The following is a 20120-nucleotide window of genomic DNA, read 5'->3' as shown; positions in this document are numbered from 1 at the left end:
CACCATATGTTCAGGCACTTTATAAATATGTGTTCTCTGATCTCACTGATATTCTCTGACTCCAAGAGCTGAATTCCATGTATCGTTTAGGTTTGCAAAAAAGACCATATTCACGTAAAAGCAATTGTTTAAAATACCCTTTTAGGTTTTTGGGGTTTGTTTTTTTTTTTTAAGTTTTGGTATTATTCTATGTAGTTTTAATGAATAAATAATACTATTTCTATTAAAATAAATCATGCTGTATGAATATTGTATTGAGCTATGACAAAGCAAGGGGTAATTTCCTCACAAACATAACAGCTATGAGAGGGTCCAGTCTCAATTTTTATATGGTCAGAATTAAGTCAAAGCCAAATGACTTTGCTTTGTTTCTTTCAGATTTATATTTTAATTTGAGAGTCACTCCATATATACAAGTTAGAAACTTCAAAACCAATTTAGATGCACAAAAAATAAGTTCAATTTGAAGAGTAATTTATTTTCAATTTTCTGTGACAGTTTCTTTAATTCAAATACTTGTAGTAATTTTGTGTTTAATTATAGTGTTAAAAATTTGATGTTGCTAAATTTTATCTTGAGATGATTTTAAATTTCCTGAACAAGCTCTAGGTCTTAAAGGAACAGATACAACCACAGTCTCTTAGCAGGAGAACTAGTTTCAATAGGGGTACTATATTCCAAGAACAGCAAAGGGGAAGTGTTATTTGTGTGCATAAAAAACATTCCAAAGCAAATTTTGCTATTTTTTTCTTCCCTTCAAAGTACATGAATATGAATAGATTTGTGGGGAGGAGAGTTTTTGTGAGTATTGAGTGAAAAAGGGGAACTGGTCTCTCTGAGGTTTTGTTACTTAGAATTTGAGGCAAAGATCCTCTCTTTTAAAGAACCCTACACGAAAATCCTTTTACAGCTGGCATAAGCATAGTTGGAATAAACAAGGTTTAAGGCTTTCTTTCTATTTGTGAGGGTGTTTCTGCTTGTCATGACTGGGAGATTCTTGGAAGTCAGAGGGAAGTTGGCCTGTGTGCAAGTGCTGCTTGTTCTGCTGGTGCTCATGCTGAGGAGCAGCTGTAGCAAACCTGCTTCTCTCGGGTGTGTCCAGCCTATTTCTGGTACAAAACACTGAGCACAACATTTTGTACATTCTGTTTTGCACATGCATTATTTCCTGGAAATCACTTTGCAGGGGAGGTGAAGGCCCCATCCAAAGTGAAACATTGTTCAATGCTTGAGTAGAGGAGTCTGGTCATAGCTTTGTGACATTGATTATTGAGAAGGGCCTTAGAGAAACTAAGGAATATCAGGTAATCTGTGTGTAAATGTCCAACAAGAGTAGATTTTAATGCTGAGTCTTGGATGGTCTGAACCCTGGAGGATGAGAAACTTGAGCTTTATGCTGAAAGCAGATGTGGTGATAGTGCCAAAAAACAGCAGAGGGGAAAAGAAGAGGGAATTCAGTGTTTCTGGTGTGAATTTTGTTGCATTAAGAAAGGCTAGAGAGGAAGGGTTTACAAGTAGGAGAGGACAAGGATGGCCACCATAACAAGGGAGAGTTGATTAGTGTTGATGAAAGCAAGCAGCTTCGAGAAAATACTGTAAATGAATTTTCAGACTCTAGTTAGTAGCTGAGGAAAAGGAAGACTCAGTAGTGTGGAGTGTGACACCTTATCAATTGAAGTAGGAAAAGATGAAAAAAAAAGGCCAATTAGAGTGTGAAGAGAGGAGAGAGCTGATGCTGGACTCGTGAACAGAGAGAGGTTAGTTACACTAATGAAACAATTGGAAATGCAGTATGGAAAGGACAGGATCCCTGGAGGATTGAGGGGAAATTGAAGTTAGGAAAAAAAAAAAAAGGCAACTGCTTCGTTCAAAATTGGTGAATAAACTGGAATAAAAAGAAAGGAGACAATATTTACTCTGTATATAAAATTGAACTTTCTCACATGGTACTTCTGTCTCTATCTCAAACTAAACAAGCCTTTGTAGGCAGCTTTGTATCAGTTTAATATGCAAAACTCCTTCCATGCCAAAGCTTGTCATTCTGCAAGGGTTGGAGAGAGCCAAAATTCCTGTCTAAAAAAAAAATATATATATATATATATAGAACCAAACCAACCTTCTCTGCCTAGATTCTGGCACAGGAGTGAGATTGGGTCATGGCATCAGATATCTTTCTTCTGGAACGGGATTTTGGAGAGTGTATAGCTGCTTACCTTAGCCATGGTAGTGCTTCAATATAAACTGGAGCATAAAGCTGAAAACCTCTCAATTTTAGCTCTCCTGAGTCATATCTTTATCTCTTTGGGTGAAGCTGGGTATTTAACTAGAACCTGTCAGGCTTGGTCATAAGAATTTGAAGCTTCAGTTAAAATTCAGATTGAAAGCCAAAAGAAAGAACTAGAGATGAAGAAGTCATTGAGCTAAATTTGAAAGTGACTTAGCCCATGTTATGGAGTAGGGCCAGAATGATGAGGAGTGTTTTGAGTTTTGCTGGTCGGTGATGATAAACAAAGTCCTTGAGGGAGCTGCACGGGAATCCTTTGCTGCACTGGAGGGATCCTGCACTCTGGGGAGTGGGCAGGCTGTAAGCAAAGGACAGGAGAAGCAGAGATAAGGAGGATTTCTTGGTTCCATACATAAGCATGTTAATATTTAGCTGTTTTACATTAAAATGAGTCCAGCATTGAGAGCCAAGTATGGTGGATCTAGATTCAGTCAGAATATATGAGGGATGGCCAGATGTAGACAGAATAAGAAAAGAAGTGATTTCACTGTAGAAGGAAACTGTGCTGATGTCCAGTTAATTTAATTCCTACAGAAAAAAAAATGCAACCTTTACATAATAGCATAATTAATCTATCACTTATTCTCCTTCTGAGATTTGACATCCTTTTAATTTTTAAGAGATTAATAATATTTCATAAAAAACCTTCTTGATCAAGATGTGTTTGTGCTGTCCTACTATGTATTCTTACAATTACATTTGATGGTACTTTGGTTATTTTGACTTTTATTGCTGTCACATGGAAACAAGCTCTAAATTTAGGTGCTCCTGCAGCTTATTTTGCTCTCCAAGTTAAATTCTTTCCTTGTGAATTTATAACAGCAGCAAAGTGTGAGATACGGTGATAAAAACTAAGGAACCAAAAAAAAAAAAAGTGGGGCAAACTTTTGTGGATTAATGAATTAGTGTGAAAATTTTAATTTAAAGTAAGTGTTGTATACGTGAACAAAATCAAGTGTAGTGCTGCAAGTAATTTGTGTGTATATAAAATAAGAAAACACAATTTTGTATGAAAACAAATCTAAGTGAAACATGTGCAGTATGTCCTTATTGTCAAATGCTCTCTTTCTCCTGTCTGATACTTGACAAACTGCCACAAGTGGAAATAGTGAAAAGTAGGCTTTGTCACTTCAGGTCCACCTGTACACTTCTTTTCTGAGTAGTTTGTAGCCCTTCCATTCGATGGACTGAAGCTTAACAAGGTGTACACAGTTTTCTGTGGTTAATATTCCTTAATTTTTTAGATTACTTTAAAAAAAAAATCCTGAGTTTTTAAATTTCATCCAAAGTTCATTTTCTAAGGATCATATTGTCACATCTTCTTATCTGGACTTGTGGAAAAACCTTATAGGGCAAGGCTACACATGACACACCTGTCATCTTTGTAAGATTGTGATATGAAGAATAACCTAAATGGTAATTATTAAACTGGACACCTGTGTTCAAGGGGTTCTTTTCTGATGCAGGCTTGTACCAGTGTGTCAGACCTAAAGAATCTCTGTAAGTACCTGTTTGTAAAAGTTGATTTGGTGTTGTGACAGTAATGCATGGGGGGTGTGAGCACCCTGTGCTTCTCAAAAGGACATGTTGTAGTGTCTGCATTGCCTTGTGCTCAGGGCGGTGAGAGTGGGATTGCTAGAGGATTTTTGCTGCACCAATTTCCTTTTCATCTTTTTGGGTCTGCCTATGTCCCTGCTTCTCGAGTTTAGAGGTAACAGTTTAGATAAAGCTATTTGGGTATTTTTATTTTTATTTTTTTTTTTTTTTCCCCCCGACCATGTAATGGCACATCACCTTAAACTTTCCTAAATCAGGGCTGCTGCACCCACTGCCTCCTGCTCTGCCCAGCGCGGCCCTTCCTTTGTCGTGGCCATGGTTCCTGTGCCACGGGCTGAGCTGCGCTTCCCCAGACCTTTTGCCCCTTCAGGCATCAGCCACGCTGCCTTTCCAAAGTGTGCCCGCCGAGTCTCGGTGCCGATGTGGCGTAAGCAGCTGACGGGAGCGCAGCGAGGAGAGCGGGGCGATGGCGATCCCGAAGGAGCTGGCGGCGCTCGGGGTCGCGCTGCTGGGGCAGCCGCAGGCTCCCGCTGTGGAGGCAGCGGTGTCCCCAGGGAACGCCGGCGACTTCCCCGCGGGTGCGGAGCGGCAGGCTGTGTCCGGGCGCTGGAAGGAGCCGTGTGTCCTGGAATGAGCCGTGTCTCCGCTAGATGGAGCGCCCGGAACGGCGGAGCGGGAGCGCTCCCGGCCCGGCCCCGCTGCGGGACCCGCTCCGCGCACCCGAGCTGCCTCCAGGGCTTAAAGCGCGCTCGTTTCCCTGCCCGCAGGCTCCCTACAGAATGTCCCCAGAGCAGGGAGATCACCCTGCTGACGAGCGCACACGTTCTGCTCGGCGCTGCCCCTAACTCTGTAAAGGCTGAACATTTTATTTATCTTGTTCCCTTCCCCTGCCTCGAGCACGTTGGTGGGAATAAAGGCTCCTGGCTGCTTCTGTTGTGAAAAATCTAGAGTTAATGCTGATTGCTTGTGAAACGTGTGTTGGGTGGTGCTGAAGAGGTTAACTCCGTGCTACAGGGGCTTTGGAGATATTGGGTATGAAGTACTGGAGAAGTCAATGGATGTAACACCGTGCTTAATAGAAACAGAAAATTAGTGATTCTTACTTGCCTGAGGTAAGCATGAGCCTCTGTAATGTTCTGATCTTTGTGCAAAAACCTAGTAAAGAAGAGCAATCTTAACATATACCTGATATTAGAAACAGGGATAGTCATGACAAGAAAATACCACTGGAAGGATAAGACGTTGCCTTTTAGTTTACAAGAATACAGGGAAACCCTTTGATTTAATATTTTTGACAAAACAGTATTAAAAAAAATCTGTGATGTTTCCCCGCTTTATTTTAAAAAGACTTAGTATATCTACAGAAAATAGAATACTATGTGAAATACAGGCAGAGATATTGATAATTGATAGTAATTTATCAAAATACGTTACTGATGTATTCGATTTTACAATGTGCTGGTTTTCCTGGTTTTAAGTCCTGGGAATTATTTTTTTCACATGGTGTTAGATAAGGAGGGTTTAGAGAAAGGGCTGCTCTACTATTAGATTCTCTGCCACTTGCCTGAATTCTTTTTGTACCGCATCAACCACTTTATAAAGTAGAGAAGAAGATACATTCTTCACATGGAGCGTTTAATATGCAGTCATAATTAATTTTTTCTAACGCTTGATGTCTGGAGGCATACAATACTTGGAATACTGCATAGATCCTTTGTGTGAACTTCTTAATGTAGCCTACTACTGAGATGAGCTTGAAGTGTAAAATGGTGTGTGGTGTTGCAGGTGATGTGTTTGAGCCTTCTTTTACTTGATGGAAATGGTTTGACTATTAGATAGTCTGCTGTGGTAATTCCAAATGTTAACTTCTAGGTCAAAGGTCTGGAAACTCAAAATTTGGACATAAGTTTTAAGTTGACTACCAGGTCACAGCAAACGGAGTGGTTGATTTTAAATGGAACGCGTTACGTTAAATAAACAGATGCATTGCAAATATAAGTGGGTTTGGATTTGTAAGTCAGCTGTGTGAGAAGCACTGCTGGTCCTTCTTGCTTTGTTTTGGAGCTTCTTTGCTTTTGTGTTTTCATTGGCATATTCAGGATTGATCCAGGCTTTGCTGTTGGCATTTTTGAAAGGGTATTCTCAATGCGTGCGGGGAGAAGGTGTCTGTCTGCAAGTTCTCTACCTGTGCCATAAGCCACGACATGGACAACCCAAAGAGGCTGGAGGAGGGAGTGTTGACTCCCATGGCGGTGTAGTAGGCATTGGATCTCAGATGGATCCGTTATTAGTGTGGCAGAAGGTTTTATCTACTAGAATGTTTCTAGGAACTCCCACAGAGGCTGATGTGGGCAGTGTAGATGACTGGCCTCTTTGTTTTATGTAAAATGTTGGTATTTGTTGTTAATTGATAGGTACTTGATAATATCAGCCGCTGAGCCTGGGGTGAGTTCAGTTCCTGACCCAACAGGGCCGAACTGAGGCAGCTGGGAAATGTCATGTGCTGTAGGCGAAGTGGCCTTTGCAATTGCACTCACTGGCTGCAGTAGAATAAAGGAAAAATCGAGTTGTTAATAATTTGCAGATGAGGTGTTGCTGGGGTCTGTGCTGTTCTGTGGGATTGCATGCTGCTGTTACAGGGACGCTGTCCCTGTGCAGGGGGATGGAAGGTCAGGCTGTGTACAGGCATTCATGTCCCTTTGGCACAGCTGTGGTGGCACTTAGGGTATATATAGCCATAACTGGGACTGTGGGGGTGATTAATGGGCTGGGTTAGGGACAAAAGTGTGTGTAAACAAGGAAATGGCTTTAAAGAAGAGACATTGATTTTGTATTTATAAAAATAAAACACATTTTGTTACCTTTTTTCTTTTTAGACATAATGACAAGTTATCCTTGGAAGGGATGAAAATTGGTAATGACTTTCCCCTGCATTTCTTGAAGCAGTGTATATCAGGCTAAAGAATTATGTTTCTTTTTTAGGTCTCTTACACTACTGAATTATGTATGTTTATTGTTTTTCTGTGTACAGATGATTTGGATAGTTTAGATACTGCTGTTGTTTTAATAATATAATTATGTAAATGTAAGGAATACACACTATTTGTGGGTCATATTTTTCTGACTTCAAATTGGGTGAAAATAAAGGATAAAAGGCTGGTGAAAAATTCACTTTTACAATTACTGTTAGCTACACTGCCAGTGCTAAATTCTCTTGAAGTAATTGTTCAACACACTGCCTTTAAGAATTTAATCTGTTTTATGGATGTCCTTTTAGCTGTAAAATAGTGCAACAGACAGAAGAAGCTTTGCTTGACCATCACCATGTTCCAGAACTTCACTTTGGGAAATTGGATAGACTTATATAGTTCCAAACTGTTTGGCTAGGAAGCATGCTGCCTTTGATTTTGACATAATGTAAAAGGAGTTGGTTACCTTACATAACGTATTTGTTTTTCATTAAACATGCTGATAAGGTCTCATTAAAGTACCATGTATTATTTATGGTATTTCATATGAAACTGAACTGAGGGGGAACTTCTCTCAGCTTAGGGCATTTGCAGAATAACAGCCTTTCTGTGCTAGAAAAAAAAATAAAAAGAATGAAGAAAAGCATGACATACTCCTGTCAGAACAGGAGACTGCTTAAGGCACAGAGAAAGAATGAAAAAAGGAGAAAGGGCACAGAGAGGGTTCATTTCTCCTCCTCCTCACTTGCTCTTGCTCTGTGGCATGAGGGGTTTTTTGTTTGGTGGTTTGGGGTTTTTGTTTGGTTTTTTTGGTGTTTTTTTTTCTTTTTTTTTGGTGATTAAATAATCTGGGCTGTTCTAGTAGATGAGTCCGTGATAAACTGCAAAAGCATGGATGTGTCCTAAGCCAAACCCAATTTCTGTATTGTAAGTTTGTGCATGACTCTTTTGGTGTTGATTCCCGAGTTATGAATGCATTGCTTTTGTTGCATTGACTGCTTTTGAGAAAGAAAATTACATAATAACTGATTCTGCTGGAAAATTTTCAGTTTTGCATGAAGAAGACTTAGTGGATCTAAATCAGTCTCTGAGGCTTGTGTGGGTGCAGGTATGTGTGTGCACATGTAGAATGAAAAAGAAATTTTTTTTTTTTAATGTAGCACCTGAGTTGCAGTGACGTGTTTTGATTCTGTTTCCAGTTAAGCGAGGACTATTATTTGTTTTTAAGGGTAGATCTTATATCAAACCAGTTATGCTGTTGATGAAATAGACTTCTCTTGTATGTGGGTTTTTTGTTTATTGTTGTTAGTATTAAACTCTAGATCTCAGATGTGTTTTTGTGGGAATTAGATATCCTATAAAATAGGCTATTTTCAAATCTTCTGCAGAGTCCTTTTGAAAGGAACCCCTTCGAAACCTCAGGTGGTTCTTTGAGGTTTGACCTTCTTTCCTGATGAATTAATATTTAATTCATTTGTCAAATTCTAATTAAAAATAGTAATATTTTCTGTTATACTTGAGTTGTATCTCATGAAAAAAAAGCCCTGTAATATAGGACCTCAAGGACAAGCTGTAGTATAAATTATTTGATTTGCAGGTCACATCCTACTTTATTACATAAAGACTAACTAGATCTCCTAATGAATAATTATTACTCCATAAAATAAAGGGGGGGGGGGGTGAATAAAAACCTTGCAAGAGTGGAATACTAATTTTGAGGTATCGTTCTCAAAGAAGAAAGTAAACACTAAATTCTGAAAATTGCAAATGTAATTTTTCCATGTAACCTGATAGGGCAGTCCTTGATAATAGATTGACTAGCTGTCAAATAAATTTGTAATTTTAGATGAGATGGGCTTTAGACCAATTTTAAGATTGAGTCTATCCAAGTGTGCTCCCCTCCCCCAGTAAAGTAGACACAGTATGCCACAGAATTCTGTTTCATTCCCAGTGTTTCTGCTGCAGTGGTTACACAGCTCCTGCTCAGTTTCATTGTAATGCTTTTATAGGCTTCTCTGGGAAACTGGATAGTGAATGAAATGTAGATATAAAATTAATTTGTAATTTAAAAAATCATTTGCTGATAGCACTGTGTATTTGCTGGAATCTTCCTGGCTAGCCAAGATTCTTTCCCTTTCCTACTTTGTGCTTCATACTTCTGTTCTTAGAAGGGGAAAGCCCTTTTCCAGTCAGGTGTGAGTCCTGGGAGGGGGGGGAAGTGTGTGAGTGTGTCTGTGTGCATGCAGAATCATAACAGGCATTCAGTCCCAGCTGGGCAATGACACTAATTGCCCAGATCTCATGGATGCCTGTGATGCAGCACGCTCACTTTCTCTCCTTTCCTATCCTCTCCAGGGATTTTTAAAATGCAGTATTTGAATTTTGGTGAGTGGTAAAGACCCTGCCCTAGGACCCATTTGACAAATGAGAAGCTGTGCAGCATCAGCACCAGCCGACTGAGCCTCACTGAGTCTCTCTCTCTCTCCTAGTCAGCAGCTACTGTTGTGAGACAAGCTTCAGCTCTCTGTCATTGAGGAAGTTCCATTTGCTCATCAATAGGCTGCAGGCTGTGTCTTCTTTTTTTCCTCTCTGTTAAAAATTCGTAGTTTAAACCTACCAAGTTGCCTTAGCTGACAAACGAATGTAGGGGTTTGGCGCTGGGGAGAGGAGAGGCATTCGAGAAACACCGTTTCTTATTTAAATCATCAAAAGGGAAAAAAAAAAAACAACCCGTAGTGACAAGATAGGGCAAACGTGCTTGCATGCAAGCCCCCTCACTTGTTCTACGTAGACTTCAGAGCAACACCATGCAGCATCCCCTTACGGGTGCAACCTGCGTGGCACTGCCGAATGTGGGCATGTGTCCCCAGCTCTCCTGTGCCTTGACTTTTATGTACTTACAGCAGGTAAGTTTGCTTAACTTTTTCTTTTCCTTGCAGTGCTTGCTTTGTCAGCATCGTTTGGGGGATTTGCAGTCGGGGAGGTATTTTTTGTGTGAATAGACTGTATAAATGTCTCCCACCCTGTGGAGCGAGTGTTGTGCCTGCACTTAAGAATGTGAGAGTGAGTAGAAAATATGTTTTAACAGAGCATCAAGCCTTTGCATATCTTTTGGTGTTTTGGTGCTGGTTTATTTTATTTTTTTTGCAGTGTCTCCATTGGTGCTGTTTATAGATATTTAACACGGTACTGTCTGCGTTTCTCGTGGATACTGTAGCAGAGTTTCAGCCATAAAGGACTGCTCTTTATTCACTTGCAGGCATAAATTATACTTCTAATGTAAATGTGCCCAATGGCAATTTTGTTTAAGCCTTCTTTGAAGACAGGAATTTTAAGGCTGTGTTGAAACATGCTGCTGATTAAAGCCAAGCTGATTTTTGCTTCACCAGGAAAAAGATGATTTATAAGGATATATCTGTGCAGAATACTTCTATCATTGAAGTATATTGGACTGGGCTTAAAAAAAATGTTTGGGTATCAGCACAACAATACCCATTTCTAGTAAATTTTTAATTTTTTTTTTTAGTTTCATTTCGGTTTTGCTTAGAGGATTTTTTTTTAAGTATTTCGCCCCCCTCTCTCTTCTGAAAGCATTTACTATTTGGTACCCCCTCTCTGCTGTAATGTCAAATAACTGGATAATAACACATTTTTTTTAACTGGTATTTTGGAATCATCTTTGTATTCTACTCTATTTTATAACTGAATCCACCATTACAGAGTCATCTAGTAAGTATGTAGAGCCAAGACAGAAATATGTTATCATGCAAAAATGATTAATACTGTTTATTCTGTTACTTCTGTTGAAACTTCAGGAGGAAAAATATTCTTGTGCCTACAAAGAGGGGCATTTCTTCCAACTTCCACTGCAATAGTTTCTTTGCATATTGACTTCCCTGAAAGTCTCTAACTTTATTTCTGCATTCACAAATGCCTGAAAGATGTTATACGGTATTTCTTTTTGTTTCTAAAGAACAGATAAAATAGATTTAAAGCTTATTTTTATTCGAGAACATTTATTTTCCTGTTACTGCTGAAAGAAGAGAGGTCCAGTATTTTCAGGATATAAAACCTTCTGTAGGTTTTTTTTCTTGTGTAGTGTAGTATAAACCATTTCTGACTTCCAGCTTGGGAGTGCATAATAACAGATCCTTGCATGCGCCCTACATTATCCATGCATGTGGGAGGGATTCATATGTCTGCAATTAAAATTTGCATCAGATAAATATGATGTGTTTAAATTTCAGTAATTTGCATGCTGTAACTAAAATGTACGATCTTGGTAGTTCTGTATTCTGGGTCTGTTTTGGGAATGGCATTTATAGATCAGCTTTAATGATCCAGCGTGACTTGTGCACTTAGTGGTTATATACAAAATGTACTCCTGTGTTTTGTTCTGGATTTGTTTTTTTGAGTTTGACAAAGAGCAATTTCTATGTTAAAGATAGAGCTTTTGAAAGGAAAAATGGGAATTAAGGTGAGAGGTCAACATGGCCACACAAGGAGCTGATGAAGGATAACAGAAAGATGAGGTTGGGTGCTCTAATAACCTTCCTCAGTGAGATATTGCAGTATCATTATGCAAACACATCTATAGCATGGCACTGCTTTAACGTTTACGAAACTGTGCAACTCTAATGAATACTTTAGAACAGGGAATTCAATTGCATCTATTCCGTTCAAGGGAAAGATGAGAAGTGGTTGCTAATGCACTTTACAAAGCGCTATATCTAGCGGATAATTTTTAACTCTTTAAGTGGATTAACTGCTACACTTAAAGTATTTTTTTTTTAAAGTGTTTGCTTTCTCATCTCCTTAATCCTATTGTCAGTTTAGAATCATTCTGCCTGTACTAATCACAGTTATATAATAGGTTGAAAAGTCTGCTAAATTTGTGATGAAAATTGTGGCAGGTTCAAAATTCTGTGCTTGTTGCTTCTTTTGAATGATGGTTGGCGTTTTAGTTATTCTGAATTCCTAGAGAGTCAGGTAATCACGTTCTTAATTCAGATATTATCTCTTATTTTATGTATTTAAGTATTTCTTTAGAAACAATGCTACTTTATCTCAAAATTATCCAGGCAGAGAGGACTGAGTTGACATCACCTGCAAAGCCAATGTAATGTGGTTCTGGTTTTAAACAGTAAAGGAATAGAAAGTCGTTTGTTTTTGAAAAAACATTAGTAAACTTTCACCATGACAATATACTTGGGTTTTTTTCTATTTTTCCCCTATCTGATAGTGTAGAGCAAACCTACAAAAATACTTGGTTTGTATGTTTAGTGCAAATATCACTATTTCAGTGAAACTGTAAATGTTTTTCTCTCTCTATGAAGTTGTCTATCGATCTTAAATACAGGTAACCTAAAAGCTTTATGTGGCAACTTAATAACTAGTGAATCCTCCCTGCCTGTGCAACCTGTGACCAGCAGTAAATAGACATTATGTGAAGCTGTCAAGTTTGGTTTTTTTCTCTAAAAATTGCACCTGAGATATATCTGCTCACTTGCACCTCAGTTAAAATGAACTCAGACATCTGTATAACAACTGAGCTCTCTCTTGGTAAACTTTGCTGCCTATTTAGAACTTATGAAAATATTTTTTTTTTTTATTTTTGCGTGTCTGCATTGGTATTCTGTCATGTGTAAGTTTTACACTTGGATATAAGCCTTTCTTGAAAGACTGAAAGGCATTATTACGTTCTTCTCAAGATGGGTAAGCCAATCTTTGTCAGTAAATACTTATTTATTCTCCTAGCCACGAGGATAGTGGTTTTCTGTGGAGCTGTATTAATCATTTGGGAAAACCTGTTTTGGTAGTCATTGAAAATTGGCCATTATTTATTTGTGAAAGTGACATCGCTTGGCCAGTTTGTGTAGTGTAAATGGATAAACTGATTTCCACAGTGTACTATAGAATGCTCTACTACTTTTTCCAGGGTTAGAAACTTGATTATTTGCTCTGATATCTTTCACTTTACATGTGTGTGTAATGTTTTAAGAGCCAAGTGAGGAACAGAATATTTTTTTTAAACAGTTTATGCATGGAGGATGCTTTACCTAAAAATATTTTGGGCTTTACTCTTGAAAATAAAGTTGAAAATAAACAAAGAACAGAGGCCTAGATCATGTTATAGATTAACTCTTGATAAGATGTTCACTTGAAAAAGCCAACAGAAACTGAAGAATGCTTCTGAGTTAGTTATTTGAAATGGTCTGAAATGATGTGGACACTTTCTTAATAAGATAGTTCTAACTATGGAAATCCAGAGTGAGTTTTCAAAGAGCATCAAAACCGAAATGACTGTGTCAGTGGCAGCAATGAACAGAGGGAGAACGTGGGGCTTGGCCTTGGAAGTTTTCACTGAGTCACTGTAAGGACAGGGTCAGCTGGTAAAGTGTGGATGCATGTGGGTAAGAATTTTCTTTAGTGTCAATATTTAGAGATACAGGAGAAGGGAACTTGGATTTGTAGCACACCCTATCCTTTGGTAACATTTTATGGGGTTAGAAAATGCTGCATCTATTTTCTTTTCTTCCCCTTAATATGACACATCAATGCAAAACCCAATTTCTGACCACACATTTATATCAAATGCTGGCCTGAAGTAATTTTTGCAGCAAAATGTTGACCGCTGGTAAATTGGGATTTCGGGTCTATTAATGGAGGCTTAGTTCTGTTAACTGGTGTTTTCCCATGGTCTGTGTTTTCCTGGTTATTCTGTTGGTGGTAACAAAACGAACTCTTGTTTTGAAACATCACAGAATATTCCGTGTCATAGTGTACAGTGCTGCTGTCATTATTTTAAAATTGGTAATTTTTTTTTTTTCTGTTTAATGATGATAGATGTGCTTTGTTTTAAATAGTGAAGTGGTTTGTACAAAGGGTAATTCCTCTTAAATGGAGCAATTGCTCATAGTGGACATTCACAGATCGAAAACAATTGAACTGAAACTTCAATATCAACCTTTTCTGTCTTTAACAAAGTAGTTCATGGTACAGCTCTCATACCAATGACGAAAAGAATCCACCATGAAAACAAAGCAGAAACCAACAAAACCTCCATCTCTACCCCAGCTATTCCATTACTGCTTACATGGTAAATTAGTGTAATTTTATTTGGGCCTTAAGCATTATGACTATGGAGAAAAGCTGAATTCCCCTCTCAGTTACTTATGTCATGCTTCTGGATCTGATGATTTATAGGGGTCTGAAAGACTTTTTATCACATTCTTTCTTCATGGCTTAATTCAACATTGATTTATTTGGTAGCATTTTCAATTGATGTAGTCAATAGTGTCAATAATGGAATAAGGATTAGAACAGATTATCTTTGTGCTAAAATTGTGTAAAGAATTGGATGGATGAACAATTCAAACAATTCCCAGACACAGTTTAACTTTTTTTAATAGAGTAAAAGCACATCAATTGCTGAATGCCACCATTGCAGTTACAGTTCTAAGTATCTGGTTTTTGCATTTAATACTTCGGTGACTCTTCAAAGGTTCAGGTATGTCAGTTGAATTCAATAACCAATGTTTTATGGTGAGACTGTTTAAACCAATCATAAGGACATGGCCTTTCTTTGCCTAGTGCATTTATAGTACTCACTCACTCTGTGGCTCTCCTGTAAAATCAGTTAATCTGACTTTAGTTCTTGAAAATTTTAAGCATCTGTTAGTTTACAAATTGGAGTCCTTGCACGATTTTGTTCCTCTCTCTGCTATTTCATGGAAATTTTCAGGTGAGAACGTACAACCTCTGCTTATGACTGCGTGAGTGCACGGACGTCCACAGTACTAATGCTCACTCACCATCGGTTTTTCTTACAGCTGGGCCTTGAGTAATTGTCCAGTAGCTGATGGACTGAGGGTAGGCAATATTTTCAGGGTTTTCTGATTCATTTAACTGGCTTCCCTGCCCCAAGAGAAACATAGTACTTGTTTATTCATATGTGTAGGCTAAAAGCCTGTGCTATGTCAGACAAATTATGGTACTCTGTTAAAACAAAAAAGGAGCTGCTGTCCTACAGACCATATCCTGTGGTTGCATTTGTACCTAAGGGGACACTGTGGCACTCTTAGGGAATTTTAGTGTATCAATGAAACAGACCTCAAAAGGTAGGAGTGCAGCTGTTGCATCCAGGAGTGCTGTTAATGCGGATTTCAGGAATAATGTCTTGCTGTTTAACCAATCAGGATAAATAAGATCATTTGGTATTCACCAGTAAACTCAGAAGCTGATACTTGAGACTCCACCTGTGATTGAAGCCCAATTTCCATGTTTACATATCTTTTGTCTCCCAAGAGCTTCTCTGTTGTTTTCCAGAGGCTAATGAGAAGTGGCTTAGAGATCAAGTGCTGTAGCAGCTCTCATTCTGAATAAGAGCTAGTTTGGGGCATTTAACTCTAGCCTTGTCAAACAAGGTCAGTCACTTACAAAAGCGAGAGGAAGTGCTTCAGTGAAGTACTCCCCTCTTTAAATACTAGAAGGAGGGGGGGAAAAAAAAACCCAACCAAAAAAAAAGAAAACCAACTCCAGACACAAAAACCCCTCAGCGAACCAGAAGAATCTGTTAAGAAGGTTATCTGCTGCTTTGGACTATAAGAGCAAGAGCAGTTGCAAAGGACCTTCCATGTGGTGGGAGCAGGTGAATATTTTTGGCTTAGAACCATTGGTTTTTCTAAGTGACCTCTTTGAACATTTTCAATCACTTTATCTGAAAAGGGATGGCTGGATATTCTGTTGTGAGCTATTTGAAAGTTGTCCCCATTCACTAATATTTGCTAAGTATGTATATGGATGGGTATTTTCTGAAAAAAAAAAAAATACGTGGTGTGGTATTTTATACCAAGGAAAGCGTGTGGTGGTTATGTAAGCAGGGGTTTTTCTCAAGGCAGCCAGTAGATATTTCAGTTTGTTTTGATTTTTTTGACCACAGCTATTCAAAACTAGACTGACTTTTTTTGTTTTGTTTTCAATATGTGTATTTCTGAGTTGGTAAATAAGTACTATGATCACGTTAATATTAATTCTGCTAAAAATATTTTTGAAGCATTTAATAGGCGGTATAAATGAAAGTGATAAGAATTGTGACACTGGAATTTATCACCTTGTTTTATAGAGTTAGAATAATGCTGGTGGAAAGGAGAAGTCAACACCCTCTAAGAATCCTTCAAGCTTTCCTGCCTTTTAAAGGTGCATGTGCGATTGATTTATCAGTTTTAAGGTGTGATGTGTAGTGCAAGAGCTCTCCTGAGAACCTCCTGTCATTTCTTTGCTGGCATTGCTCATTTCCCTCGGAGTTGCCTAGTGCAGCACCATTGACTTCTTTTACATTTTGCTTCCCCTCCCACTCTGTCAGTGCAGCAGCCCAGTGAATTTAATTAGAGAAAATAGCATATCTAATGTCTGTGCTATCCTGACTAGTTGTAGTTGGGCCTTTGGTCTTTTGCACTAGAGCAGGCTCCAGCTGTGGAGAGATCTCGCAGTGTTTTGATCCTGCTCTTTCTCGTTGTGTTGAACACAGGCAGAATCAAAATTAGATACCGTAGTAAGAACTGAAGCATTCAGTGAATTATTTTTTGTTCATAGTGAGTCACTGATTTTCACTTTTTTGTCCAGATATGGAAAGAAAGGCTGTGGTACTTCAAAACTGAAATACTTAAGATGTTCAGGTACTCATGAATAAGAATGCAAGTGCTTTCATCGTAGACAAACTTTAAATTTGTTTTAACCCTTTATTTCAAAATGCACCAAAAATTGTTGCTCTTCCTAACTATAACATCTTGAATATGATTTGTTTTGTAACTGTACACTGATTTTTATACTGCCATCTTATATATATTTGTGGTTTGTGTATATACTTACATGCCTTGCCTCGATTCCTTACTGACTTGCACTAATATTTATTATTATGTAGCTTTGAAGTTGATTTCTTCGGTTCTTTTGCTTCTCATAGCATTTTGTTTTATAGTAATAATCATTATCTCTGTTGCGGATAGTAAGTCTAGTGTACGTGAAATAGTTAATTACAAATATTGATTATGGGTGTGAAGCTTAATTTATGAACAAGGAAAGATAAAAAGTTCTAAAATACAAGCTTGTGATGTCCTAGTGGCACAATCTTTCATGAGGCAGTGGGAAATGAAAGTATTTCTTTGAAATAAGTTACAGTTACCATTGTAAAGGGAGGCAAAAAGAAGGTTGAAAGTTCTCCCTGAGAAGATTTTGCCAAAACAGAGCTGGTGTGAAAATCTGGGGGTGAAAAGAAGTTAGGCAGCCCGTATATTCAGTGAGTGTCCCCTCCTTAAGCTTTTTCCCTTGTCATGTATTAGTCCTGTCTCTGGGATGTTACATGGCTGCATGGCTCAATTAATGCTCTGTGGCAGGAGGAGGAAAAAAATGTCTCTGTCTTGTCAGAAGTGAAGTTATTTACTTTCAAAAGCTGACAGAATAGCACTGCAGGGGCTTCATTTATTTCTGTTCAGAATGTCATTATTGTGTAATGCAGAGGGACTCCTGCATGCATTGCAGGCTTACTCTTGTAATCTCAAGTCTGCTGGATGGCTGCAGAAGTGTAAAATGGCCCACTGGAATGTTTCCCTATTCTGACTTCAGCTTGTTCACTTTTGCAAAGCAGCATTCCAAGTGTCTTAAATATTTGCGGCTTAGAAGGCGATAAACGTGTTTGTGGTAGTGCTGATGCCGGATACCTTTGGAATCGTGCTCTGGCCTGGCTGGAAGACTGATTGTATCCTGAGTTACCTTTATAATGAGTGTCATTTTCTCTGATGGGTAGCATGTGGTTTGAGACTGCTTTTTCAGCATTCCTCTGTCTGTCATGCTCTCTAGTTTTCCCAAGTCTAGCCCCAAAAGGAGTGTTTTAGTGCAGAATGTTTTATAAAGATTACTTGCTATTTCATTTCAAAGTTTGGAAAAGCATTTGACTTTGCTGTTGTTGTCTTGCACGTCCTTCAGAGGCAAGATAAGTAGTTTTGGTATTGCCTACCCAAGTTCAGCGTGTCTTGCTGCAAAAATACAGGAGTGTTCAGAAACTGCAGTTCCAAGGGGCTTGGTTTATTTTTTTTCCTTTCCCTTTGATACCATCTCTTCCAGCTTCACTTGGAATACCAAGCTTGGCATGTGCACATGAAATTGCTTGTTGCTCTTTGGAAAGCTTTTTGAGACACCAAAAGTAAAAACACTGAAACAGCGGAGTTCAGGAGTTCCTCTGCCCTTCTTTCTGCCTGTTCTTAAAATAAATAAATAAATAAATACTCCAATAGAAAATTACTTAATTTGGGGAGGAGTCACATTTTTAGTGATAGTTGATTTTTTTTTTTAAGGGTAAACCCTTTTTGATCAGTTTTTTTTCTTTTTCTTTTTTTTTTTCTATTTAGAGCGGGTAGAGTAAAAATTACTAAGATGCCAAATTAATTTGTTAATGCTGGATTTTATTTGCACACAACATATCTTTAAATGAAGGCAAAAGGATTCTGCTTCTAAATGGGCTTGCTTGCCTTCTTTCCTGTTTTTCTCTTCCTTTTATTTGCAGACATAAAATCCAATAAATTTCTATTGCAGTTGCTGGGCTTGGGGGAGAAAAAGGAGAGGAAAAGTACAAAGCTATTGGGAAGCGTCAAACACGGCGGATGATGAAGTACATTTCATAGCAGCCAATTCCAAGCCCAAAATCCCTGTTGTGCAGGAAGGCTTCCCAGCTCACACAGGAAATTCAGCCATTGCACAGCAGAGTATTAATGATTTATACACCCCGCACCACTGCTTTTGTTCACTCGCAGAGCCAGGGTGTGTTAATAAAGGAATTTCAGGGAAAAGGGTCCTGGCATGCTGAGTTGTTTTGCTCAGTGCGGTGGACGCTGCCTCATAAATCAAAGGAATTTAGTGCTTTACAACCTTTCAGAGCTGCTGAGGGTGGGTTTTTTTGTGGGTTTTTTTTTCTTTTTTTAATCTGATACACCTAGGAATATTTTCATTTCTTTTCTATAAAGAATGAATGAACTTCTGGATGAGATCTATCTCAGCTGTTTTAGGGTTGATTGGTTTGCTTCACAGTGGCATTATACTTCCATTTGTTTTCCATTTGGATTTATGCTTTATGGTGTTGTCTATGGAAGGAGACTAGCATGGTTTTATTATCATAGAGATGCAGATCACATTATATTCTGTCTTGTTTCTTAGAAATAACTAAATGAAATATAAAGGCAAAATACATTTGCAGTAAGCAAAGCAGTTTTATATTCTCTACCTAAAATAAAAACAAATAATAACGCTTATTAAATATTATTATTTTAGCTAATTTTTTCTAATAAATATTTTTCAGTGTTCTACTATACACGAGTGATAGTTTTTGAAGTTGTTTTTTTGCCTGGAAACTTTGTTTCTTAATAGCAACTGCAGGATTAGGTTCTTAATTTTGTATTGATTTACATAATTATCTTTTTCTAATAGTGGATCAATATTGATTTTGTGAAAGAAAATATGTATCTACACTTGATTATAGACATGAAGATAAAGAAGGCTGTTTTTTAAAAATCTCTGAAATTGTGATGTGAATTAGAGTATTAAATAATGTTGTAAGATGTCCTAGCAGAAAACCACTTGGTTGGATAGTTATGGAACCTAATCTTTGCTTTCCGTTGCCCCTTTAAAAGAAGGTTTGGTGAGGAAATAGGAAATAATTGCAGGGAATGTGTTTTGCAATTAAAGGCAACCTGGTTTTACACGGGCATCTTAAGACTTTGTATGACACAGCAGACACAATGTTTTTAGCCTGTTTGGGCCGTTCAGCATCATAGATTCAGGTACCTTTTTGTACAGGAAATGTAACTGTCCTGTCCTGGTTTGGTCACAATAGAAAAGGTGATTCCCTCTGAGCTTTGTGGGAATCAGTACTGCAGAAGTTAGAGCTACTTAATTCTGAGAGGAATTCTTTGTTTGCAGTTTTTGTGGTCTGAAGGCAAATAAATACTTTCCTTTCTGTTTTCCTCCCTCGTTTAAATTTCACAGATTAATATAAGGTAGGTGCCCAGTAAATGAGGTTTATGTTTATAGAGCAGCATTGCTGCATTTGTTTGTCCTCCATTATTTGGGTGCGTGAGTGTTTCATTGTATTTAATTATGTCTGTGAGGCACAAGACAACAGTCAACATCTGCTCTATTGTTGCTGTGGTTTACAGATAGCTTTGATGGGTTATTAAACAATCTATTCTTCAAACAGCAAGCAGGGAAATAAGCTGCACCCATATTATGTAATTTTGTAAAGGTACATTATGCAATTATGTTGT

The 20120-nt window shown here is 38.1% G+C and overlaps 1 protein-coding gene across 30 annotated transcripts in view; it reads left to right on the top strand.

Moving 5' to 3' along the window:
* Positions 1-20120, top strand: part of RBFOX1 (RNA binding fox-1 homolog 1) — a 1114622-nt gene that overhangs the window by 841782 nt on the left and 252720 nt on the right. For 2 of the 30 annotated variants that reach the window (XM_010392180.3, XM_019281681.2), the window contains exon 1: positions 9106-9716. The exons of 25 other annotated variants lie outside the window; for them this stretch is intronic. Coding sequence is in view for 1 of the 5 variants with exons in the window: in XM_010392176.3 (XP_010390478.1) it covers positions 9573-9716 (144 nt within the window). In the remaining 4 variants the exon portion in view is untranslated. Of the gene's footprint in view, positions 1-9101; positions 9717-20120 lie in introns of those variants that run through there. 3 more of the 30 variants (XM_010392181.3, XM_010392187.3, XM_010392176.3) reach the window with 3 other exon arrangements.

Source organism: Corvus cornix, chromosome 14 (genome assembly GCF_000738735.6).
Source record: "Corvus cornix cornix isolate S_Up_H32 chromosome 14, ASM73873v5, whole genome shotgun sequence".
Taxonomy (NCBI): domain Eukaryota; kingdom Metazoa; phylum Chordata; class Aves; order Passeriformes; family Corvidae; genus Corvus; species Corvus cornix.
The sequence above is the reverse complement of the archived record's forward strand: the minus strand, read 5'-3'. Positions and strand labels throughout refer to the sequence as shown.